Source organism: Pyxicephalus adspersus, chromosome 2 (genome assembly GCF_032062135.1).
Source record: "Pyxicephalus adspersus chromosome 2, UCB_Pads_2.0, whole genome shotgun sequence".
In the NCBI taxonomy this organism is placed as follows: Eukaryota; Metazoa; Chordata; class Amphibia; order Anura; family Pyxicephalidae; genus Pyxicephalus; species Pyxicephalus adspersus.
In genome coordinates this window covers 11,813,652-11,839,785 of record NC_092859.1, presented here as the reverse complement: position 1 = coordinate 11,839,785, position 26,134 = coordinate 11,813,652, and the positions used below count along the sequence as shown (strand labels likewise).

Sequence of the window (26,134 nt, the reverse complement as noted above, 5' to 3'; positions counted from 1 at the left end):
CCAGCTCCTGAGTGTCTTATTACCCCTGTAATATCATATTACAGTCACCCGGCTCCTGAGTGACTTATTACCCCTGTAACCTTATATTACTGTCACCCAGCTCCTGAATATCTTATTACCCCTGTACCATCCCCTGTATTACCCCAGTAACATTTCAGTACATTCCAGCACCAGCAGGGCCTTATTACCCAGCTTTATAGTACTTCATAATTGTAGTAAATAATTGATGTATGGAATGAGTTAATGAGTTCTGGAATTGTTAGGAAAATGATTTTCCCTATCTGTATGTGAACATATTTAGTGAACAATGTATGTTTGTTAGCTGTACTCTGTTACATTCCCCAGGGCATGGAATCTTATTGAATCACAATGCGCTCCAACCTGACACACAAGCTTGCACAAGACGGAGATTTGCTGCCACTTTACCGGCTCGCCATGCGCCTATCACCATTTTCCATAACTCTATAATCGTTCTGTTATTCCTTTCTTTCTGTAAGGTTTATACCAGATTATTCAGATATAGAAAATCCATCTGCAAGAGCCGGCACTTCCAGAACTTTGATACAATTCATATCCAGCAATGTGATCATTAAAATTGTATTGTGTAAGGAAAATACATTTTATTGGCTCTGGCATTGTGCATGGAATACAACTCTCTGATGGAGAGGGATATAACATTTCTGCAGGGTGAATTCTATCTTTTTGAATGATCAGATTTCTGAATTTTGTTATGGGATCCTCTCTGGAAAATCCCGATTGTTTCATCGTTAGAAGAACCTTGGTAACTGAATACCTTCAATTTGGCATTGGGGCTTCTCCAGATATTGTGTTTATAGTATGTGGGTGCCATATAGAAAGTTTTAGGGTATTTCCAGTATCACATGCAGATTTCATTGATTGATTTGAAAACATTTTAAAGAACTTTATTCAAGTAGAAAATCAGGATATTTAAAGGGAAGTAGTAGGCAGAGCAATGTTTCTCAACTGGGGTTCCTCCAGAGGTTGTTAGGGGTTCCTCGAGCAATGAGCTCAGGTGATACCAATGATCTGTAATGGTGACATTCTTCCCAATGGCCGGCAATGTAAGAGACATTCTTCTCACTGACCACTACAGTAATGTACTGTTGTGGAAATAGTAACTCCAGCAAGGGTTCCCCCTCGTTAAAAAGACTGAGAAACTGCTAAAGCAATGCTCTGGGTAAAGCACTACATACTACATATACAGTATGGACTCTTTTGTTTCCAGCTCCATCATACTGCATTTTCAGGCAAGCGGTAAAGAAAAAGTGGTGAAATTTAAAAAACAAAAATGGTGGCATTAGCAACTGCCCTCCACTAAATGACTGGCCAATTAGGCAGCCATAATGTTACATGGGGGCAGAAATCATGTCCCCAGACCTTCCACCGTCCTCTGCAAGCTCCAAGTCACCATTTTAGGCTCACACAAGAATAACTTTCTTCAGTTTTAGAGACTGAACAGAGCATGCTATAGAACAAGGGGGAGAGTATTAGTATTACTTTAAAGGGTAATAAAAATGGTTTAGGTTAAGTTAATAAGTTGTTGTTTTAAGATGATATATATATATGTTTAAATAAGTGTTGCATACCTGTTTTTATTTAATAGAAGGTTTTTTTGATGTTTGGGCATTTGGACAATTTAGAGCCAAAGACAACAAACAAATAATGGTAAATTCTATCCTACTTCTCATAACAAAGTTAAATAAGTATAGTGAAAAATGGACAAAAAGAAAAAAAAAGGCCCTGTCCAATGTAGAGCCAAATACTGCTTAGCAAATCTCCAATTGTATCCCATTAGCGTCCACTAAGGAAACTACCTAGGCAATCCATTTAAAAGAATGAGAATTAAATGTGGCCGGATGCTACCACCGGTGTTCTATTGATTAAAAAAGTGCAAGAGGAAGCACTGGTGTCACTGCCATTGCTGCCGTTTCATAGTAGGTTAGGTTGAAAAAAGTATATCAAGTTCAACCACTATGGAAATAAACTTATCCCAGATATAAAACCCTATAAGACATTTTCAGATTCCATGAGGCAATGGGATGTTCCCTGGATCAACAGTCACGGTTATTTTTACTTTAAAGCCTTAATACCCAGTTATATTCTGTGCTTCTAGAAATCATCCAGCTTTTTCCTAAAGCAATCTACAGTAGTTGCTGAAACTACTTCCTGAGGGAGCCGAATCCACATTTCCACAGACCTTACAGTGAAGAATCCCTTCCTTACCGGAGCTTAAACTTCTTTTCCTCCAGACGCAAAGAGTGCCCTCTTGTTCTTTGTAATGATCTAAAAGTGAATAATTGGGAAGAGAGTTCTCTATATGGACCATTTATATATTTATACAGGGTGATCATATCCCCCCTTATACATCTCTTCTCAAGGGAGAATAGATTCAGTTCAGCTAATCTCCCCTCATAGCTGAGCTCCTCCATTCCTTTTATTAGTTTAGTTGCCCTTCTCTGCACTCCCTCCAATTCCACAATGTCCTTTTTGTGAACTGGTGCCCCAAACTGGACTGCATATTCCAGATGTGGTCTGACCAATGCTTTGTACAGGGTTTTCTTTGGGAATGTTGGTTCTATGGCCATTGCTTTGTCCTCAATGCTTTGTTAATCTCTACCTCAAATTTACAGCATTATGGATTCTGGTGTTTTTACAGGGTGCTGGCTTAGGGTATCTATGAAAGCAAATGTTAGAAATCCTTACAGAAACTTGTTTAAGCAGTTTAATGTGACCAGACATTTTTTGTAGAATAAAGGTCAATTGGTGGGTCCTTCAGATCAGAAAACCACTTACGTGTAAGAAACTATCTCCCAGCAGAGTTATAACTGATTCACAATACTCCTTACATCTAGTAAATCTCCAAAATTGTATCAGAATGTATCCTGTAAATTTCATCCATACTTCCAACCTATGAACCTGTTTACGATTGTTTTATAGGTCCATAACTCTAGGAAAAGTTTATGATGGGAGATGAGGCTTTACGTGTGAGAACCGGCAAAACTACGAGAGGGAAAGAGAATTTTCTGTTTGATTTGTCACTTGATAGAAAGCCAAGAGAGGAGTCCCCATACCAAGTTCCCATACCATGATGTGTCATCATCTGCTCAGCACTGCTTTTTATTAGCTCATATAATTATAGAAGAGAAACAGCGTGCGAATAGCTGTCCGTGTAGTTTTAAATCTCTTATTCCAAATAAAAATATTTTTTTTTTGTAGGGTAAGAAGTTTTTTGAGGTCAATGTCTTCTACTGAATAGGGCTGCCTAAGATCAGGTACCCCAAGATCGGGTAAGTCTCATTCGAGAAGCTTTTATGTTGCTCTAGAGGCCTCGTCATTTTGATGTGGGCACAAAGCCAGCATGGAGCTCCCACTGAATAGAGGAATGTCCAGGTCACGAATGGGGCCAATGTCCCAAGTCAAGAACACAAGGCCTGTAAAAGTGAGCGTAACCTAAGAAGGAACACAAGGGTGGCTATTCTGGGCAAGAGAGGCAACAGCAGACCGGCTTTTAGAAGGAACCTTTTGTTTTTTAAAAATGGCACAGCTCCTAATAGTCCTTCATGGGAAGGTAATGTCTCTTTCTTGGAGACAAATCCTTCACTCCTTCTCTTCTAGCTTTGGTAATGATCTGTATAAGCATTGGCAAGAAGCTCCAGGGGTTATACATCATGGCCCACATAACTGAGATTTGTGGACCATGATGTTGTGTTGATTGCCTAAATATGCAAAAAGGTCTTCTACTTCCACATATTTTGGGGTATTATAGCATTTATATATTTAAAATATATTTGTTTATTATAAATTTGAGGGGCTAATAATAAAGTGGGTAAATGGGGACAGGGTCATGTGGCAGGGTTGACTTAACAATAGTGTTGGTCGAATATCTCACTATTTGAATCGACAGCTATTCAATCGAATAGTGAGATATTGTTCGGGAGATCGAATGCCGAAGTCAATAGTGGGGGAGTTCAGGTTTTTTTTAGGGACTATTAAGGGCTGCAAGAGGAATCAGATTGCTCTTGCAGCCCTTTACTAGTAATATGTGTTCTTGGATAGAATGTCTCTATCCAAGAACACAGGGCACTAGATGTGATGAATGGGGAAACTTGTCCACGTTCAACCTCTGTTAGTGCCCGGGGATCGCCTGCAGTCACAGCTGTGACCGCAAAGTTCCCACGGTCATGTGACCGTGAGAACTGAACTACAGATGAACTCTGCAGTTCCACTACGATCCCCAGGGCACTACAGGTTAATTAACCTGTAGTGCCCTGGAGATTGCACACTCTTCTCAGACTGGGCTGCAATCATTGAGAAGATGCCGGTCAGATATCTCTTAAGCTGCGTACACACGTCCAATTTTTATCGTTGGAAATGAACGACGAACGACCGATTGGCCAAAAATCGTTTGTAAAAAAAGTAACCAACGACGCCGATGAACGAGGATAGTCGTTGGAAATGAACGACCGGACCGGCGGATCGGATTGGACGACGATTGTTGACCATCTATCGTGTGTACAGTCGTTCAGTGATCGTGCATGTTCTGAGCATGCGCGATGAACGAACATTTGATCGATACAGGCTGTATTGTGTATGTGAGTGTATGTGTGTATATATATATATATATATTCATATATACTGTGTGTATATATACGTGTGTACAATATCTTTGAACGATCGTGTCGTTATCTGTATGTACAGGATCGGTGCTATACGATCGTTCGCAGATATCGTGCAGGATCATTCGTCGTTCGTTTACAAACGATAATAATTGGAAGTGTGTACGTAGCTTTACTCTATAACACACTTTCCAGCACAGTATTATGATACATTTGTTACACTTTGCTTGCAGTGAATAAAAGAAAAATGTAACAAATGTATCATAATATTTCTGTGCTGGAAACTGTGTTACAGAGTAAGAGATATCATGTCATTGTAGGATAACCTGTAAAAAAAATAGTTAAATAAACACAAACATTAACATTTTTAACACATTTTTTTTATCCCAATTTTTGCCGTCGAATCTTGTTCTTTTATTGGGTCGAGTGTATCCAAATTCAAACAGCCATATTCGGGTCCAATATAAGGACAACCCGAATTCAAACACCAACACTACTTAACAATACATATCCTAAAAGTTTGCAGTCCTAGTAGATTGTGGGCTTCAAATGTGAAATCATGACAAATGTTTAGCCATGACTAGATGTGGACAACAAATCTTTAAAATATATGGAATATGAATGACCTGTTTTTTAATATGAAGGTAACAAATTGCAAATTGTGACAGAATGTGGTCAACAAAGGGGCAATTTTTGTTTATTTATAATATTTATAGGCTATGGGTGATAATACCCGGAAATAAATAATTAGTCATGACAAGATAAAAACAACAATTTGTTACAATATATAGTATGTGAATGGCCTATTTTTATAATATTCAGGTAACGAACTGACAATTACGACAATATCTAATTAACAAATGGGCATTTTGTTATAATATATACAGACCACAGGTAGGAAATCATGACAATACCAATAATTAGTCATGCAAGATATGGACAACAATTTGTTACAATATATGATATTTGAATTCATATATAAATAAAGATTAACAATTGTGACAATATTTGGGCAACGATGGGGCAATTTCTATAACATATACAGGCAACAAATGGGAATTCATCACATTATACGTGCAACAAGCAGGCAATTGGTACATGCGATGGAGTAATAATAATCACCTTTAGCGAAGGACTAACCCCTGCCAGGTTACATTCCAGTTACATTTCTGAAAGTAAATTACAAGCTTGATTTCATATTATACTGCCAATGGAATATTAAGGATAAAGCTATTATGCTGTGGAATTGTATTATGTTGTTTAAACCCGAAGCCTCAAAGGGCCTTTTCATCACTTAGCATCACAATAGATGACTTATTTTGGCTTTATAATCTCCTAAATACCTTTTCCTCTTGGCACTTTATGCTGGCATAGATAGGAAACCTGTGCTCTCAGTATAAGTGTCCTCATATAGTCTCCGGGTATGGAGGGAGCGAGGGGACTGCCTGACTATTGGAATGAACTGGGCATCATGGTCAAACTCCTAATGTAATGTATTGCTGCATCATATTTAGATTAAACTGTGATACATATATGAAAGTAGAGGTAAGACTATGAAAACTGTCATTGTGAGTATGTTTTCCTGAATAGCTTTGCTGAATAGCTATTTCTGTGATTTCCTTTGGGCTATTTGGCTAAACTCCAGCCAAAACATTTTTGTTATTTGTAAGCGTGGGTAAGAGGAAGAAACTATGTTTTATTGCCATTTGTGTACCTATTCAGGAGTTTTCTCCTCACGTAAGGGTGTGTAGGGGGAGAGGAAGTGGCAAAGATCCCTGTGTTAATATGGGGGAACCCTTAAAATTCCATTCAGGTGGTCAGTGAGGAAGAGGATCTCTCTTAAATTGCTGACCATTGGGAAGAATGTCAGCAAATAGATCATTGGGGTCACTGAAAAAGGAGGAACCCCTAGGAACCTCTGGAGGAACCTTGGTTGAGAAACACTTACATAGAGATCAGTATATCAGGCGTGTTCTGGTGGTGGCCATACAGAAGAATAGAAAGCTTTCACTTCATGCCACGGTGGAGTGGGACCATCTGCTACCTATCCAATATTCTCTTCTTTTGCATCCTCTAACCAGCAGCTCTCAGATAAATCTCAAACATTCCATGGTCACATACCTGACTCAACATGCTTCCTTTTTTCATGGACAAGTCTTGATATGGATTTATTAACATCAACCCACCAACCTCCCTCTCTTTCTGACTCTTGGTGGGTACAACATGGGCATTACCAGACCTACTCAACTTCACTCCAGATTGGATTGGATTTGATTAGAAAATCGTACACCCGGCCCATTGGAGATGATAGCACCCAAAGAAGGGATGCCACTGTTACTGATGGTGCCATTAGAACAGTAAGTTGAGTAAAGGAGGGTAAGAGGTGTTACGCACAAACTACAAAATTAGAAGATGTGCTAAGACAGATAATAATGTAGGTTCTGTAGGAGCTTTTGGTGGGGGTTAACTTTATTTATTAGTCCCAGGAGGTGGGAGACCATGGGTAGGTGAACCAACAACGATAAGAGAATCCAAAATGGTTTCCAGCAGCCTACGTCCACCACTGGCCATAGCTGTATACACTGGTGATAAAAATCAGCCTTTCCCAACCTTGAGGAACTTTTTAGCTTTCGTGAACCCTTTTCTCTGATCTGTTTGCATTGCTTGACAGTGGGAAAAATGCACTCATATATCGGTGGTCAGAATTCCACCTTGACAGACTTTACTTTGTGTTCATTTAGCCGGCTCCGCCATGTGGCATTGGGCCCAAGCCTATGCAGGCACCTTATTATAGAAGGTCAGTGTTCTCCCCAGCCCATTTTACCCAGGGGCACCACCCGGCACTTTTCAGCTCATCAGGTTACTGATGAGCTGGGTCACAATACAGGGTCTGCCACCCGCCTACAATTTCTTCCCATGCGTCTCAGAAAAATTCTGGATTGAGCAATGGAAGGTCAATCAGCTATCGGCTCAAGAAATCCCTGGATACCTCTGAAGGATCCCTTTGGTTCCGTGGATCCCTGGTTGAGAATGGCCGTCCTAGATTATAGACAATATATATACAGTTAAAGAGCAACATTTAACACCTAATTTTTTTAATTTGTTGGGACATATTCAACGCATTCCTGCAAAGCTGATATTACAATTGTGTCACAGGGAAGCCGCTCGGTGATGTCATAGCATGTCATGGTGGCACATTCCTGCTCCTGTCTGTCAGGATGCAGAAATTCCCATTGAGTGAGGCTCGGGTGTGTAAGGAGGAGGAAGGGGGGTCTTACATAAGGGTGGCAGCTTTTCCTAAAATAGGCATAATAGAGCGAACATAGCACAGAGTATAATGCGAGGACTTCTGGTGATCATCACAGTGCAATTTAAACACTGGAACTCACGCTGGTCTTGATGGAGATGAGAGAGAGAATAGGGAGGAGGGGGGACAAAGAATTACAGAAAAAGTTGCTTTTAAAATTTTACAAAGAATTCGCCTATATTTTGTAATATTTACTTCCTAATAATGATTTCATCTGTAAGGGCCAATAATATGCAAATGATCAGATCTTATAAACCAAACAATATGTGTTGTATGACTTCTTCTTCCCTGCATTCCTCAGCTGGAACAAGTATGCTGATTTAGAGTTCTGATTATGTTCTGATGATATTTTCCACAAGCTTGCTGGATGTACTGAGAACAGGGGACGTATGACCGCTATGAACCTGCCATAGATCTTCGGGTTGCTTTGTAGAAGACTTTCTTTAAGTTTGCTTTGGTCAGACATATTATTATTATTATTATTATTAATAATATTATTATTAATAAACAGGATTTTATATATATTATATAGCGCCAACATATTACGCAGCGCTGTACAATAAATTGGGATTGCAAATGACAGACTAATACAGACAGTGATACAGGAGGAGAGGACCCTGCCCCGAAGAGCTTACAATCTAGTAGGTGGGGGAATTTCACACACATAGGATGGGAGATATGTAGTGGTGGGAAGTAGTGGTGGTTTCAATTGACAGAAGAAGACGGGTAGGCAAGTTTGAAAAAATGGGTTTTGAGCGCTCTTTTAAATGAGCAGAAAGTAGGAGCAAGCCGAATAGGACGAGGAAGACCATTTCAGAGAGTTGGAGCAGCTCTAGAAAAGTCTTGGAGCCGTGCGTGTGATGAGGTTATGAGTGAGGAAGTCATTAGTAGGTCATTGGAGGAGCGGAGAGAGCGGCAGGGGGAGTATTTTTTTACCAAGTCAGAAAGGTAAGTGGGACAAGAACTGTGGAGGGATTTGAAGGCAAAGCACAGGAGCTTGAATTTGATTCTAAGGTGAAATGGAAGCCAATGGAGGCAATGAAGAGAACTACAAAGAGATGCAGCGGAAGAGGAGCGGAGGGAAGCATGGATGAGTCTGGCTGCAGCATTCATGATAGATTGTAGAGGAGAGAGTCGGGTTAGTGGAATACCAGAGGGGAGGAGGTTACAGTAGTCCAGACAGGAGATGATAAGAGCATATTGTGATACTTCACAAATTAACATTATTGCAGCTTTTATCCCTAAGCCTAAGTGTTGCTACACACGTTGAATTTTTAAATTCCTTTTGATTTCCAATCCCATGAAACAATTTCAAACAAGAATTATCAACTGATGGCTTGCAAACATGGGTATTATGAATGGTACCTGGTGTATATATCGGATGGTTAATATGTACGTACCTAATATACTAGACCAGTGTAGCTCAACTTTTATAACATGGGGGAACCCTTGAAAAAAACAAAAGCAACTCACAATACATTGGCGTGGTGATCAGAATGACCAGTGGGAAGAATGTCATCCTTATATATAGCCAAAAAGATCATTGGTTTCACATCAACTGACCTGAGTGGCACAAATTGCTCAAGGAACCCCTGGAAGAACCCTGATTGAGAAATATTGTATTAGATGTTAGATTTGAATGTAACATAAAGCTTTTGAAAACTAGAAAACATCCGATTTTTCATGGAATAAGGAAGGAATTGTTTTCCCTGTTGGAGCAAATTTAACCAGGGCTTTTTTTTTTTTTTTTTTTTGCATTCCTCTGCATCACAAAGGTATGTCCATATGGTTTTATATCTGGGATATGTTTTTTCTCTAGTGGTTAAACTTGATGGATTTATGTCTTTATTCAACCAGATTTACTATGTAACTATGTAACTAGGTTCTCCTCCTGATTGATATTTTGCTAAGTGGTTATGCCAGGTGATATCGGGGAGATCTTATTCATTTACCTGGTCATCACCCATTGATGATCCTAGTAAAGGATCATATGTCGTTCAATCAGAATTGTGCCAACTTGGTATAATAAAGGGGTGTAGAAAGAAAAACACTATGGGACTGGTGGGGTCTGTCTTCTGGGATCTCCTAAAATGGGACCTTGCTAATGGGATGCCAATTTCATCAAATTATTAGAACTTGATATTTTTATAAAATATCTTGATATTTGGGACACCAAAGCATACCTGCCAGCATTTATAGAAGGAAAGGTCATTGATGGTATCCACATTTATTTGTTGAGTATTCTTGCTGGTTTGGGCTTTATCATTTGTATTGATAATGTTTGAACATCAATCAAGTTGTGTCCATTATCTATATATGTTGTGCCAAAAGGGGTCCTTCATTCTAATCTCAGAGCATTCGGTGGAGCCCTTCTATATTCCTTCAATAATTTGGGAAATTTGCTCTTTGTTTCAGTGAACCCCATAATCAATGGAAAGGAATCCAACTCTAGCTACACTGAGCATGGCACGACGTGATCTGGCATCCATTCCTGCCCTCCGCCACTTTGCAAAGGCTGTGCTGTCCACTTAGCTGATCCGGACTGTTCTTGACATCTACTTTGTGGTTACTGGCTGATCTCCAGGATAACTTCTGTTCTTAGGAGGGACTCTAATAGGGATGTATTTTGTTTAGTGTAGGATTTATGTGCATGGGGTGTTTTGTATTATTATTGTGTTCATTCAGCTGTCTTGTGTTCCAGGAAGTTGGCAAGGAAGATCCATTGACTGGGAATGCAGGAATATAGAAAGCAGACGGAACCATTCAACACGGCCCACTTATTGAAGGGCAACAAACTCTGTTATCCAACACAAGGACACCACAAATACAATAGTTTCCTAGGTGCCCTTTTTATACCAAAAATCTAGAGATGTTGCATTTTATGCAGCTCCTAAGTATGCATTACAATCCACGTCAACACAACACACCTCTGTATCTATTTCTCTCCATCAAGGATAAAGGACCCTCCGCCCACCCCCATATGATGCCATTTGGGCAGCCAGTTGTGGAAGGAAGAGGAGAAGTAATTTGCTTCCCAGGTAATACCCCAATGGAAAGATCAGGCAATTGGGCAGTGAATGAAAGTTGCGTATAAGTAACAAGTTTGGGGGGGTTAACACATTCCCTTAATGGGTAAAGTGTAGGGTCACTTTGTTTCTTTGCCTTTTGTGGCGTCCAGGATCTGCCACCCCCCAGCAGAAGCAGCCATTTTTTGTGGGTTTAGGAGCTTCTTCCATGCACAGGTCACTCACAGCAACCAACAAACACATTATACCGGATCATAACATAAAAGCACATAATGTGCACAACAGTCTGCGGTGTCATCGTCTAAAAACGACAAAAGAAAAACATGGAACAAATCCCACCAGATCCGGGAGATTAACAGGCCCGGACTCTGTGTTCCACCTGTAATGTGCAAAGACAATGGATCTGCCATCATACAAATGCCTGGGATTGTCAGGATTTCTTATGGTGTGTGTCACACAACCAGGAACAGGGGTGACTTGGCGGCACACGTTGCACCCACACAATCCCACCGATTAACAGCAACAAATGTGTCACTAGAAGGACACTCTATACATATCCTGCTGGACAGTTTGCCCCATTTTGACCTTTCTTAAAGTGTATTTAAGCCCATTTAGGATAGTTTATAAATGCTTTAAAATACCGGTCACACTTTTTTTGCCACCTTCATCCCACTAAGAGGATCTTCGGTGACACAGAAGGAAATAAGAGGTAATCTCTACAGAGGGAGGTCGGAGGTTGCATGTGCACCTCTGGGCAGTGCTCCATAGAAGGTATTCCGGAACCCGATATTGTGCAGAGCCAGATCAGCCGCTGTCTCTTCATCGGTGAAGTTTTCCAGATCTGGAGGCATTGCAGCAGTTTGCTACACACCTGGGAGCAGCTAATGGTGCAAAGTTTGGTTTTCCTTAACATGGGGCCCTGTTTCTCTCCCGGGTCCCACTGCAGCCACATGTGGTGCGATGGCAATTGTTATGCCAATAGCTATCACCAGAACAAGTGAGCCTATTGGACGATTTCTTCCTACTTCCTGTTCTGAAATTCAGAATTTATTTGAAAAGAGAGTATTACATAAAGTAAAAATTCTCCAATGGGAACAAAAACAGCAATACAAACCTAACCGTGGTTCAAACCTTTACCATCTATGTACAAAGTAAAAAGTTAAGATAGAGTTTAACTTTGCAGATTTTGGTTCTAAAGCCCCTCAGGAGCTCTTCAATGGTGTTACAAATACTTATGACAGCTCCAATCCTAATACTCCATATAGAATAGTAAAGTTTATAAACTGTGTAAAGAAGAATATAGGAATGTCTTCCATGTTGGCGTGACTACACCGGGATGAAATATTAAGAACAAGAACAAGAAGCAGGCAGAGTTCATGCAGAGTTCAGAAAAGAACCTTTATCTGGCTAGCCTCAAGGAAAGCAATACAAAGCTTTTTCTTTCCCGTTATCAGGTTGGTCATTATTGGAGAAAAGGACAGGAGATGTCCCTCTTACCTGCCCCATCGCTTTGAGTTTCTGGCAACAAAGCTGAGCTGCCCATGTGTACCGCCAGCATTGGTTGCCAGCATAACGCGCACCCCCCTGCCCATGTGTCATCCTGGCCTGGCCAATCAAGATGTCTAACCATGACATGGCGGAAGTGAAGAAGATGGCGGTGCCCTAGGAGGAAAACAGGGACAGGTTTATTCTAAGGAATATTTTAAGTCTGTAAAGCTTTTACAGTAAAAGCCAGCCTATCCACAATGGATTTTTATTTTTTGGTGTCAGAGAATTTTCCTATGTGGATGTGGCATCTCTCAAAAATTATTCCCAGAGTTCCCCGGTTCCCACACCTGCTGTGCCCACCATGCCTGACCTGGGTTCCTGGGTTTGCACACCTGCTGTGCCAAATCTAAGGTGTTCCCACCAATCCTGTGCAGGGTGTGAACCTGCTGAGCTCATTATGAGGGGCTCCTATCACCCCAATGATACTTATTGTGCCCATTATTATGCCCTCACCATCACTGCACCAAGCAGAGAATCAGAGCACCAGAACCTGTAATGGTCCAATCTTTTTGCTGCAGTTCATTAACACTTACAGATCATGTCCCTACCCTAAGCAGAATGTTCTTAAATAGCTCTCCAGCACACTGATTAACTCTTTGTGCAGCTTCCTTCTCCTTGTCTAAGTGCTGCTGCACAAAGACTCCTGATACCAGATGAGATTCTTTCACTTACACAGCTTTGCATTCATTAAATGTGTCCAAAGTGAGAAATAGAAAGGAGAAAAAAGAAAAAGCGAAGCAGCAGCTCACTGACACAAACACAATCATTTCATAATTAGAAAGTACAACACTGACCTCTACAGGCTAAAATGAAAAATTACATCCTAATTTACAAAACTTGCAATAAAAGGAATCAGTATTGATTTTATTTAGTTTTATGTAATATTTGCAACCAGTTTTTGTGTGATATTTCATATTTCTCTGTCTGCAAAGATAAGAAATGGTTCCTAAACCCCAAACAATAAGCACAGATAAAATACAAATAAGGTTGAAATACTGTGCTGTGGTTTAATTTTAATTTACAGGGGTCCTCCCCTTCCTTCAGCCTGTGCCCTATCAGCTTACTCCATGCTGCAAAAAACATCTGATTGGCTTTGTGTGCTGCTTCTCACTCACCCTCTTTAAACCCCACTGGAAAGGGACTGCACAGGGCTCATACCAGGACAAATTCAGGTACTACTACTTAATATGTGGTACTACCATGTTCCCCATACCACACTACAGCTCACAGTGGGCGGGTTTCAGAAAGCAGAAAGCAATTGGTGTGACTGGGTGGGGCAATGTGATGATTGACAGGCTTGTAAACCAGCAGGGATGATAGCAACGCCCCCTAATACTTTTTTATCCTACTGTAGTGCAAGCTGGATTAGCCCACATGACAGTGAGAATGCTGCTGTGAATTCAGGAGCAGTGCAGCATCATTGCCACACTATTCCAGGAAGCTGCATACATTTGATGGACAACACTGGCAGGTTTGGCAAGTACAGGTAGTCCCCGGGTTGAGGACATCCGGCATATGGGCGAATTCAAGATACGAACAAACAGGTCTTGCTTGCTCCCTTGTGTGCAGAACAGAAGCTTGAAGGGGGTAGGGGAGGTTTGCATGACTTGCAGAAGAAATTTTTTGCTAAACACAGCTGAGGTTGTGGGTGAGCTCTTTCTGCAGCCTCTTGTAACTCTTTAATGACCAAGACAAACTCAGCAGTTGTTTCTTTTTGCATATCAAAGCACAGCTTGCTCCAGAAGTTAATAAATGTCTAGGCTTCATAAAGATTTTTTTCTTTGTTTGTGATTAACTCACAGTTTGGTTTTATACACTGCCACCATGCTGCCTAATAATATGTTGAGACAAACATCTGTCCTAATTGCAATTATTAAATTAATGTACCTGTTCCGGCTTACATACAAATTCAACTTAAGAACAAACCTACAGTCCCTATCTTGTATGTAATCTGGGGAGTGCCTGTAATACCATTTTTCTGAAACAGGTCACACACAAAAAAGTCAAATTGGGGTGAAAGTCCATTTGAACCCAGAAGTCCACCTAGGGTCGAATTGAGTACCTGGGGCCCACTAGAAGAAATTAAGAAGTAGAAAGATTAGACTTCTTGGCACAGAGGCATTTCTTTTGCATGCAGCAGGGGCCAGAGGCCCAATAAAGCACGTAACAATCTAATTTTAGAGGTATGTGACCAGGACCCATCTATGGGGCACTCTGACTTTCTGAGTAACAAAGCCTCTGCAGAATCGGTGGTATTAATGAGGCCTATTGGTGGAGGCAGCTAACAGTGGACCCCTGTGCAGAATTCACCAAGGGTCCCCCTGCTGAAATGACTTGGGTCTCCTATTGGCTGAGTAGGGTCCAGGGCCCTTGTGCAGTGGCACACTTTTTACCTCCCTATTATGTCCACCTCTGACGAGCCCTGATGAGTGATGTGATGCCAGAAACAGAATAAAACGGTTTTGATAGTTTTATATTTATTTTCAAAGTTGTTTCCACATATTACCAGGACATCATATTACCATGTCATAAAATGTTAGAAGAAATTTCCTATACCAGTAGTTATTACAATTCTTCTACATATAACTATTAAGTCCATTTTTAATCTTTTGGACCAACTCTGTCCATTGTACCAACATATTTCCCACTCCAAGGCACTTGAAAAAAAGAGTTCTGGGTAAATACCACTTTACATGGCAGTCCTGTAAGTTTATCACCCATTGGGGTTTAAAACAACCCGAAGCTTCCCTGAGCTATAAACAGTTTTCACCTAACTGGATGTAAAGTTCAGCCTTGTGCTCTCTGCAGCTCAGTACACACTTGTCCTAATCAAGAAGCACTTACGTAGACTGCTGGACATTCAGCCTGTACCTGATCAACAGTAAAGTCTGTTTGCCCATGCATTGGGTAGGGGTCTGCATGACTGGCCATGCCAAGGGTTATTCATATATATTGTTTGCACTGTAATTGGACTTAGCTTATCCTGATCATTGGCCTCCTACTTCTTCCATTGCAGTCTTTGCTCTGTTGTCTGGATTATTTAGGATCTGAATGTCTGTTCCACCAAACTCCATGACACTATTTTGGAGAAACTGGATGAAATATGGATAGTCATGCTGCCCCTCAATGATAAGCTAAAGTAATACCACCCCAAAGGTAAGTGATTTAGTAAAAAAAAAAAAGTGGCTGGAGAGTTCTTCACGGTGGTATTTACCCCAAAGTCCAAATATAGTTAGGCTTATATGCATAAAGTTCCTAAGCAGCAATACCTATAGACCCCCCTTCCAAATTAGTATTTAAAGCATTTGTCCAACCAAAAAGGAACAAAAATTTGGCACTTGGTTTTGCTGTGATTAGGTCTTGTCCTGATATTTGTGATAAGTGGCCTGTGCTCGTGGAACCAGGCCTACATCTGACCACAGAAGTCCAAACCCCACAGCTCCTCTATTTCTGGAAGTTCAGATCAGGAAGGTTCAAGTAACTGCTACAGTACCACAAACCTTCACAACACAAGATAGTGGCTAGTATAAAAACACTGATCAATATGTATCTCTGAAGGCATCTTGATTTTAAATTAAAAAAAAAAAAACTTAGACAAAGAATGTGACTTTTCTGAAGTATCACATAAAGGGGTCTCTTCCACAGGAAGGCTTCAATATGGAGCTTCTCTTGCCAGGTAGGACATGGCGGAGGTTCATGGTTGCTCAGTCTGCGTGGTTCCTTCTAGGCTTTCCCCCAGGTTTGGCTTTTGTGACCACCCGATAAAATCCAAACCCAATCTTATACATCCAGAAGACGTTGAGGATGTCCAGGATGACGCAGGAAACAATCCATGCCACTTGTGGGCCAATGCCTAACCTGATATAACCTTCTGTGCCAAACGTGGCAAACACTTGGGAGTAATAGCTGGGAATGACGGCAATTCGGACAATAAAGAAGACAACAGCCATTGCTAAGCCATTGATGAGGACAGGCTTTGAGGAACGTGGCATGCCAACTACATCAAAGAACCACCTATGGAGAAGGAATAAAACACTGAGATAATCATCAAATATAAATATACTGCTGCACGGTTTTATAAATCCCAGGAACATGGTTGGGGACACATGTAAAGGGTCGGAGATTTTGGAGCTTCTCCTTTGTTTCCAACATACTTGCTCAAACAGGGATATCTCCTCCTTCTGTATTATGTTTGTGCTAGACATTTTCAATTTTTAAATTCTATTTTAAAATATCAGACCTAAGACCAGGTACTGCAAGTCATGTAACAAGAAAAAAAGGGCATTTTAGCATGTGTGTGAAAAACCAAAAAGGTTTAAAGGGCCAAAAAAGATGGTGGAGCAAAGTAATGATGCTTAAATAAAACAGCATTTTAGCCAATTTTATTTCTGGAGTCTTTGGAGTTACATTCGTGATAAATCCATTCATTTTCCTATTTTGCTTTATTAATTGATCATATCCTTAATAAAGAACTAAATAGAATAGTAATGGTGTTGATAAATCAATAAATATAAGGTTATTTCTGGATTCATTCTGGATTTCTCACGAAACTTTCCTCAAACTTCCAATGGTTCCGCGAAATTTCAGCGAACTAATTTCGCGAAACCATCAGAAGGGGAAATTAAAACAGGAGGATTCCCAGAGCTGCATTCAGCCCTGGGAATCTCCCTGTTTGCGATCCCCGGGGCACTAGAAGTTATTTAACCTCTAGTGCCCGGGGATCGCAGAGGATTTCCAGGGCTGCATGATGCAACCCTGGAAATCCTTCTGTTCAGCGAGAGCTCTCAGCGAATCAGAAGGCCGTCCTTGCTTACATTTTCGGTAAGTGAGAAAGGCCCGTTTCGCCGCAAGATCAAACCTAATATTCTCGCTCACTCATCCCTATTAACCACCCTTCAAGGGTTTGCCAACCTCAGCTTATTAAGTATCAAGTAACAAATAAAGCAGGCAGAGGGGTTTTTTTTTAGGCAAACAGTGTTGTATTGTTATTAATTTTTCAAAACACAATACAAATCAGAGAAAGTACATATCCCACAAAATTCACATTGGTAAACAAGCTTTTGGCCAGACTTATTAGACATATTGCCCCATCAGTCCAGTATGAGCATAATTTTGTTAGCAATTTGCATAAATGTGACAGTGATACCCGACGCGTTTCGCCAGATATAGGCTTCCTCAGGGGTAATCGCACATTAGCAGGAGAGTGTTACGTAATGCATGTATACACTGGTAAGCCCCACCAAGGATGAAGTAAGGGGGATTTTTAATATAGTAATGGCTGCTTTAAGAGCATACATCTGGAGGTCTTTGTTTCACATTCCCTTTTTTAGTTATGACAATTCATTCCTGGCCTCCTTCACAAGTTCATGACTTCTAACCCTTCATCAGCTTCTCCTCCGTCTTGAATGTTATTACACAATGTTAAACTTGTTATATGAAGTCCAGTTCATAGACAGGAAAACGGATGAATTGTGTGGGATTATTAGAGAATAATAGAGGTTGATAACCCCAGTGTTAAGCCGACAGGGATAATACTGTGTAGAGATGGGAGACAGTAAGACCAGAATGTAGTCAATTAGAGAAGTTCAAATGGAGGTCAGCATGGTCGGCCTAACACTGGGGTTATCAACCTCTCCTTTCCTAATTTCCTTTTTTGACTTCACATCATATCCTTAAATTTGAATTTCACAGAATTGGGAGAAGGTTTATTTATTAATTTTATAGATATTTGTCAATTATAGAATTCTCACCTCTGATTTACAAAAGGTGTTGAAAGTTCGGATATCAACCGGAAATTGGCAAAATATGGCAGCACTCCTCGGTTCTGCAAAGTAGAATACATATATACTACAATAATTAATAAAAAGAAGAATATAGGAAAACTATAAGTATTTATCCCCTTCCTGTCTGTAATCTCTATATTGATGTGCTCTCTCTATATATCTCTGTATTAGCAGGATGACTTGAATGACTGTGCATCCACATAGAAAGGTAAGATATGGCATGACAAGTCTGACCTCATACCAAACTCCCTCATACCATTATCTTTGGGATGGTTTGGTTTGCCAGCGGTGAACCAGTTCTTCTCATCCAGCATCAGCATCCAACTTTACAAATGCTCCTTTGATTACCTTGGTGACAATTTTCACAAACAAATATTTTAATGAGAATGGTGGCTCAGTGGTTAGCACTCTGGTCTTTGCAGTGCTGGGTCCCAGATTTAAATCTCAGCCAGGTCTCTATCTGCATGGAGTTTGAAGGTTCTCCCGGGTACTCCGGTTTTTCCCACATTCCAAAAACATGCAGTTAGGTTAATTGGCTTCCCTCCAAATTGACCCTAAACTGTATTAATGACATATGACTACGGTAGGGACATTAGATTGTGAGCTCCTTTTAGGGACAGCTATTGACAAGACTATGGACTTTGTACAGCGCTGTGTAATATGTTGGCGCTATTTAAATACTGTGTAATAATATTATTTGTGGAAGAACCTTCCATGATGAGCCAAAGCTGTTATAGCTAGGGAAACTAACTTCCTATTAATACCCATGAATGGATGGTCCAACAACAAGAGGTGCAATAGTCTACAAACCATTGACCATATAATATATCTATGAATAGGTCAGCCTATGAATGATTATAGCGTTACTTCTTTCTAATCACGTTCTTTCAATCACAATGCACTGTACATGCAATCAGTGACATACCAAAACATATCCATAGGCGTAGATCACCGCAAAGTGGTGGCAAACCATATACGGATCTCTCATCTCCTTCCAATAGCGAGCAAAAAATAACAAGTCTGGAGAAAACAAAACATTGCATAAAAAACATATACAAGAATATATTTTAAAATAAATTAAAGTTTAAAGAATAAGTTTTTTAGGGAAAAGGAGTAAATGTCTCCTTTGGATCTAACCTTGACACCATTGTGTATGGACATATTACACTCATGGCTCTTCAATTGTGGAATTATAGAAAAAGGTATGCAAATTTATTTCATGTAATTTCAACACTTAAAGTATTGATAATAAAAACAGATGGTTTTAAATTTTATTAATTTAGTACCTTCAAAATCCAACGTAAATTTGTGACTTGGATGGACTAAAATCAGCAAATTCCAATTGCTTTCTGGGTTACTGCTGACACTTTTATAGGAATATATATTGGACCATTATTTGCAGGTATACTGATGACACATAATGTGTTGCCTTTGGGTACCATACTGTTGACAATTTTGGGTACCATAGGGCCTGATTTAATAAAGCTTTCCAAGGCTGGTCTGGATACACTTTCATCAGCTAGGTGATCCAGCAAACCTGGAATGGATTTCTTAAAAGTTATTTGCTGTTTGTTAGCAAATGTATTCAATCCTGGATTGGTTCCATTCCATGTTTGCTGGATTACCCAGGTTCACTGATGATAGTCTATCTTCCCCAGCCTTGAAGAGCTTTAATAAATCAGGCCCATAGTGTGGACAATGTTGGGTCCCATACTCTCTGAGTTTCATAGGGAATACAATATTGAAGTTAAAAATGTTATATAATGTTAGATATTTGGTATCTATTTTCTCAGCACTAACTCATCTTAAATATCTTAGAAAAATGGAAATATTTGGTGTTTGGTGTGCACTAAAACTAATTTGATATTGTGGGGCAAAAAAAACTGCAGCTAGCAATGAGGAGTCTCTGCATACAGAAAACATATATCGTGAGGAAAACATAATTTGAAGGTTTTAAGTAATTTTATACCTAAAATGTACTTTTTTTAATTTTAATTTTTACTTTTTACATTATTTTTTACTTAATTTCATTTTATTATTGGAAGGCCTGAGGAAGGGTCAATACATAAAAATATATATACATTATAACTATAAAATATCTTTATTAATTTTAAGGCTAGTGGTGTGACTTGGGGGGCTTTAAGTAATTTTAGACATAAAATGTGCATTTTTAACATTTTTATTTCATTTTAATTTTGGAAAGCTATAAGAAGGGTCAATACATATAAATATAAATACATTATAAGTATAAAAACTTTATGAATAAGGCTGGTGGTGTGATTTCACCACAAGAGCAACCAATGGCTTTTACATGAAACTCAACATACAAACAGATTCTCCCTTGTATGATTCCATAATGATAAAGGAGAATGAAGAGGAGAATCTGATTGGTTGGATGATAACACCAGTTCTTAGCTTTGTGTATGAGCCTTTAGGGATTTGTCTCCTTATCCTTATTAGCATTATTATTACTGGCATTCATTCAATATTCATATTTTTACCATAAACGAGGTAGCCACAGGTAATTGCAACATTCATTTTCACTTGAAATGGATCACCCCTGAAATGAGAACAGGAAGGTTAGATGGTGTCCTTCGGGGGTTGAAGAGGGAGAGGACAGGGTGGAAACAGAGAGAGAAAGGTAGGAGAAGGTGGTTAGGATTGTGAGGTTATGGCACTGGGGCTTGTGATTCATCACTGCATGGAGTTTGTTGGTTCTTTTTAATCCAATCCCATAGCAGGATGTACTTTTATTCCATTCCAATAACCTCAGGGTGAATGCAGTGGGGTATTTTGGATGTCAATTAACACCATTATACCACATTTACCATTATACCATATTGATATGAAACAAGGAATGTCTACTTTGGCCTAAAAAATCCCTAAAAATATTAACAGATATGAAACAAGGCAAAGGAGGTAACAATGTTTCCTAAAAGCGAGTTTTTAGATTCTTCCATATCCCTAGTCATGACAGGTCCTCCATAAGCGGTTATGGCATTACGCCTATGAACATTCTGTGCCGCCCATTCTTTTTCTTGGAAGCCGTCTGTATACAAAGCACATTGAGGGCTGACACTGTGACACTGGCATTGTAGGGTAAGTTTTACTGCTTATGGGTTAAGTGGCAAAATTCATGCATTGAGATCAGAGCAGGGGGGTCACATTAACCAACTTCACATAACAAAGAATCACATTATACCCAACATAAGAGAGTCCATTGTGTGGCATGAGATGAAAAATCGAGTTCAAGAGAAGGATATTCAAGGGAGGGGTGCAAACAGTGAAAGCATTGCAGAGATAAAATTGGATGCCTTGCATCATAGAATAAAAAATATGGAATGTCTATGCTGGTCTATGCCAACCAATGGGGATTCCACCTTTTAATTTCTAACTATTAATTTTTCATTACAGGTCTAGATAAGCTGATCTGTTTACAGAGGCCATGCAGGCAGCTCTTATTACTGAGGTCTGATGCCAAAATGTGGGTCGTCCAACATCTAAATGGAACCTTGGAAACTCAATATTGACCCATTTAGGAAGGAGCAGTTTATTATTGTGGAATCCCTATTTAATGTACAGCGCTGCGTAATATGTTGGTGCTATATAAATCCTGTTTAATAATAATAATAATTGTGGAAGTGTCTAAATCACTTGGGGAATCAATGAGGGAAAGCCTTGAAATAACTTTCAGGTCTTGGGAAACCCATGTTATATTTACTATATGCACAGCTCACAGTATATTAGTGTGGTGGCTATTTGGAAGAATGCCAACCTCACCAATAGCTAAAAAGATCATTGGGGTCAATAGTAACTGGCCTGAGAAGTGCAAATTGCTCAAAGAACCCCTAGCAAACTCTGGAAGACTCTAGTCGAGAAACACTGATCTAAATTGGTGGATAGGTTTTTCAAACTCGTATACTTTATATCTTGATCACCATCATTAAAAATGGACGGGCCCCTCAGACATAAATGAAAATAAAACCTTCAATTTGCATCTAGTGATGATAACAGTACATTGCAATATGGAACCAGCCCAAAGCCAAGTAATTACCTAGATAGTTCTCCAATATACCTCCCAATTGTTTCTGATTTGTATTTCAAACATTTATATTGGTTTTTCAAAGAGTTGTTTTGGGGGAAATTGAGATAGTTACCTAACAACCTTCCAACAGTCAAAGAGTTGAACTTCTATAAATTCATGCATTATTAAATTTTCTTCAATTTGGAGGGATTTTCCCTTTTTCAGATCCAATTTTCTTCTCACCCCCTATCCTACTCAGTTACTTTTTTGGATGAATCTATACACCTCTATAAAACGTATCATTAAACAAATAAAAAGTGATATATTGTAATAAACCTTCTATCCAGTTTTCTAAATCATTCTATTGGTCATTCTAGAATGCGAGTATAAAGGAAATGTGTTGGTGAAAAAAACATTTGTCAATTTATCTAATTACTTTTTGCACTTGTATTTTGGTTGTGTGGCAGGAGTGTGTTGTTTGCTGACATGCTTTGAGCTAAAATATGTCCCTCTTCCCTGTCTTCAAAGGTTTGGGAGGTATTCTCCAAGGTTGTGCTCCATAAATTGACATTTATTGTGCACAGTCTTGCAATAAGTAGGAACACACAATAATCCAAATCCATATTCATCTAAATATCCATAGACAATCAGCAGTCCTCCGGTGGAAGGTGCTCCTACACTCAGCATCTCCTTTACTTGCTAGAACCAGGTTCAACCCAACTGGCCTTCAGAACTGCCATACCTCTTTGTGGCATAGATCCAGCAAGGTGTTGGAAATGGAGATTTTGGTCCATATTGACAAGACGGCATCATGCGGTTGATGCCGATTTGTTGACTGCATTTCCTTTATACCAATTTATCATTCCACTGCATCCCAAATATTAATGATTGTGGAGACCACTTGAGTATGGTGAACTCATTGTCATGGTCAAGACATCAGATTTGAGCATGTTGACAGATATTGCAGCAGAAATCAAGACTTGTAAGAGCAGGCAACGTTCTTCCAATCCTTTCTGGCCTAATTTTGGTGAGCTTATACAAATTGTAGCCTCAGCTGTCTCTTCTTAGCTGACAGGAGTGGTAGCCCGTGTGATCTATTGCTGCTGTATTGTGTGCTTATTTAAGTTACTGACGCCTTTCTATCAGCTCCAACCAGTCTGGGCGTTCTAATCTGACTTCTGGATTTTACTAGGAATCTTTCATCAGAGAACTGGATCGTTTCCGCTTTTCCGACCATTCTCTGTAAACCCTACAGATGGCTGTGTGTGAATATCCCAGCAGAGCCACAGTTTCTGAAATACACAAACCAGCCCACCTAGCACCAACAATCATGCTAAAATTTAAGTCACTTAAACCACCTTTCATTCCCATTCTGATGCTCAGTTTAAACTTCTTAACTATATATGCATTAATGCATTGAGTTGCTGCCACGTGATTGGCTGATTAGATAATTGTGTTGAGCAAGTCTGTCTTAAAAATTGGCCAGTGAGTGTAGAACATCCCAACAACAATTCTTTCACAGGTTTCTTCTAGCCTTAAGCTGCATACACACCTGCAATTTTTCTCGTTGGAAAGGATCTTTCACGATCCTTTCCAACGAGAAAAGACTGCACGATGCATGAACGATGCTGTACATACAGCACCATTCATGCTCTATGGAGAGGGGAGGGGGAGAGCGACGGAGCGGCACCCTGCTGCGCGCTCTCCCCTTCCCTTTCATTAGGATCGGTCGTCGTCCATCGTCCATGGATCCGCCAGGACGGTCGTCGGACGATGGACGACGACCGACTGTACACACGGCAGATTTTCGCCCGATAATTGGCCGATACCGATTATCGGGCGAGAAAAATTTGCCGTGTGTACGCAGCTTTAGTGTTTCGACATGCAAGCTATTCATGGAAAGGGATTTTTATCCCAGGATCTTCCATTGGTATTACAGATTGTCTATAATTTGCTGAACCCAAAAGCTGGATCAGCAAATGTTATTCCCCATTACATGAGAGTGAGACATTTAATATTAGATTTGATCAATTACAGAATACAATTCTTCAACCCAACCTTGGAGGACGTTCTCTGTGCATTTACTTGGCATCAGGCTGGTATATTTGTTATGTAATGTATTCATCACTGAAAGAAAGTCTTATTTTTATAATGGTGATATTTTATAATAAAAAATTATATTAGCAATGGTTCACAGATCTCCTTCTGTGTCCCAGATTTACTCTCCGCTTGTCCTGGTGATGGCTAAGACTATGGCCCTAATTTATTAAAGTTTTCCAAGGCTGGAGAGAATACACTTTCATCGGTGAAGCTGGGTGATCCAGCAAACCTGGAATGGATCTGGCCCAGGATTGAAAACATTTGCTAACAAATACCTAACAAATAGCTTGATTTTAGGAAATCCATTCCAGGTTTGCTTAAATACTCAGCTTCACTAATGAAAGTATATTCTCTCCAGCCTTGGTGAACTTGAATAAATCAGGGCCTATAAGTGAGTAAAAATAATAGATGTTTCATGTTCACTGGCCAGAAACAGAGGAAAGAGTTTCCAATGCAGAGACTTGTTTTAGGGACAAGTAAAAGATAATTCCCTTTAGCTTGAAAACATTTGATATAAATTCTTGTTGACAGAAAATTAGGGCTCCTCTGGAAGAAACTAAAACTCTATAAGTCTATCATCAGACTGGCCATGAGGTCACAGTTCATTTAAAGAATTCTTGTGCCAGCGTCCCCTGGCAGCAGCTCCATAGAAAATCAATGGGAGCATCAGTGAGAAGCACCAATATCACCCACTGCCACGAGCTGTCAAATGTGCCGACACTGTTTCTTAAAGAGCAACACAGGTTTGGGGTCTGAATCTGCCCTTAAGGAAGCTATCTTGTAATGTTAGGCATATGCCATGTGCTTTTCTGTCATTGGTATTGGTAAATAAATTGATCCATCCAATAAACCACCTGTGGTGTTCAGTAACCACATTGTAAGCTCATTGCCTGCCTGGACTTATCCTTACAAAGCAATGCAATGGCCTTCAGCATTACTGGGGGAAGCAGCTACAGGGAGATCCATTTAGATGTTTATTGCTAAAACTTCATGCAGCAAAATGGTTTATCCTGTATAAGAGCAACCAATAACCAATCAGATTATCGGTATAGTTTCTTGGGACAAAGATCTGATTTGTAACTCTGAGCTAGAGTTCTGTTTGTTCCCTGATCTAACATTCACAGCCCTGGGGTGAGGAAACTGGAATGGTGACCAATTCATGAAGGTATTAGAAAAGACACAGTAAAGATGTAAGAGAATTAAATAGAAGAAGACAGAAAACACAACAAGAAGAGGAAAAGAAAATGACAGCATTTACAATATGTGATGGGAAAAAAACAGGACTAAATATAAAATTATTTTAATACAAAATGAATATTCACCATATGGGGTCCAGATTCACAGCATCATCGAAAGCTAATATGTAGAGACAAAAAGATCCAACAATCAATGCATGCACTGTGGAGACAATCCTGAAAGACAGAAGACATTACTGCAACAATATACACCAAGCTAGTGGACTATATTATGATGTTACAGGGGTAAGAGGACACTCAGGAGCTGGGTGACTGTATTATGATGGTACAGGGGTAATAAGACACTCAGGAGCTGGGTGACTGTATTATGATGGTACAGGGGTAATAAGACAATCAGGATCCGGGTGACTGTAATATGATTTTAGAGGGGTAATAAGACACTCAGGAGCTGGGTGACTGTAATATAATTTTAGAGGGGTAATAAGACACTCAGGAGCTGGGTGACTGTAATAT

At 39.8% G+C, this 26,134-nt stretch overlaps 2 protein-coding genes across 2 annotated transcripts in view; both read right to left on the bottom strand.

Moving 5' to 3' along the window:
- The window catches only part of CNN1 (calponin 1), a 51,975-nt gene extending 41,483 nt beyond the window's left edge, over positions 1-10,492 (bottom strand). Inside the window, exon 1 of the mRNA XM_072399536.1 lies at positions 10,488-10,492. The gene's annotated coding sequence lies outside the window, so the exon portion shown is untranslated. The remainder of the gene's footprint in view (positions 1-10,487) is intronic.
- Positions 10,493-14,978: 4,486 nt separating this feature from the next.
- LOC140322895 (TLC domain-containing protein 4-like) overlaps positions 14,979-26,134 on the bottom strand; it is a 16,016-nt gene continuing 4,860 nt past the window's right edge. Inside the window, exons 3-7 of the mRNA XM_072399535.1 lie at positions 25,748-25,837; positions 20,803-20,861; positions 19,227-19,321; positions 18,269-18,342; positions 14,979-16,532 (exon numbers count right to left, since the gene is read on the bottom strand). Of these exons, the coding sequence (XP_072255636.1) occupies positions 16,223-16,532; positions 18,269-18,342; positions 19,227-19,321; positions 20,803-20,861; positions 25,748-25,837 (628 nt within the window). The 3' untranslated portion in view covers positions 14,979-16,222. The remainder of the gene's footprint in view (positions 16,533-18,268; positions 18,343-19,226; positions 19,322-20,802; positions 20,862-25,747; positions 25,838-26,134) is intronic.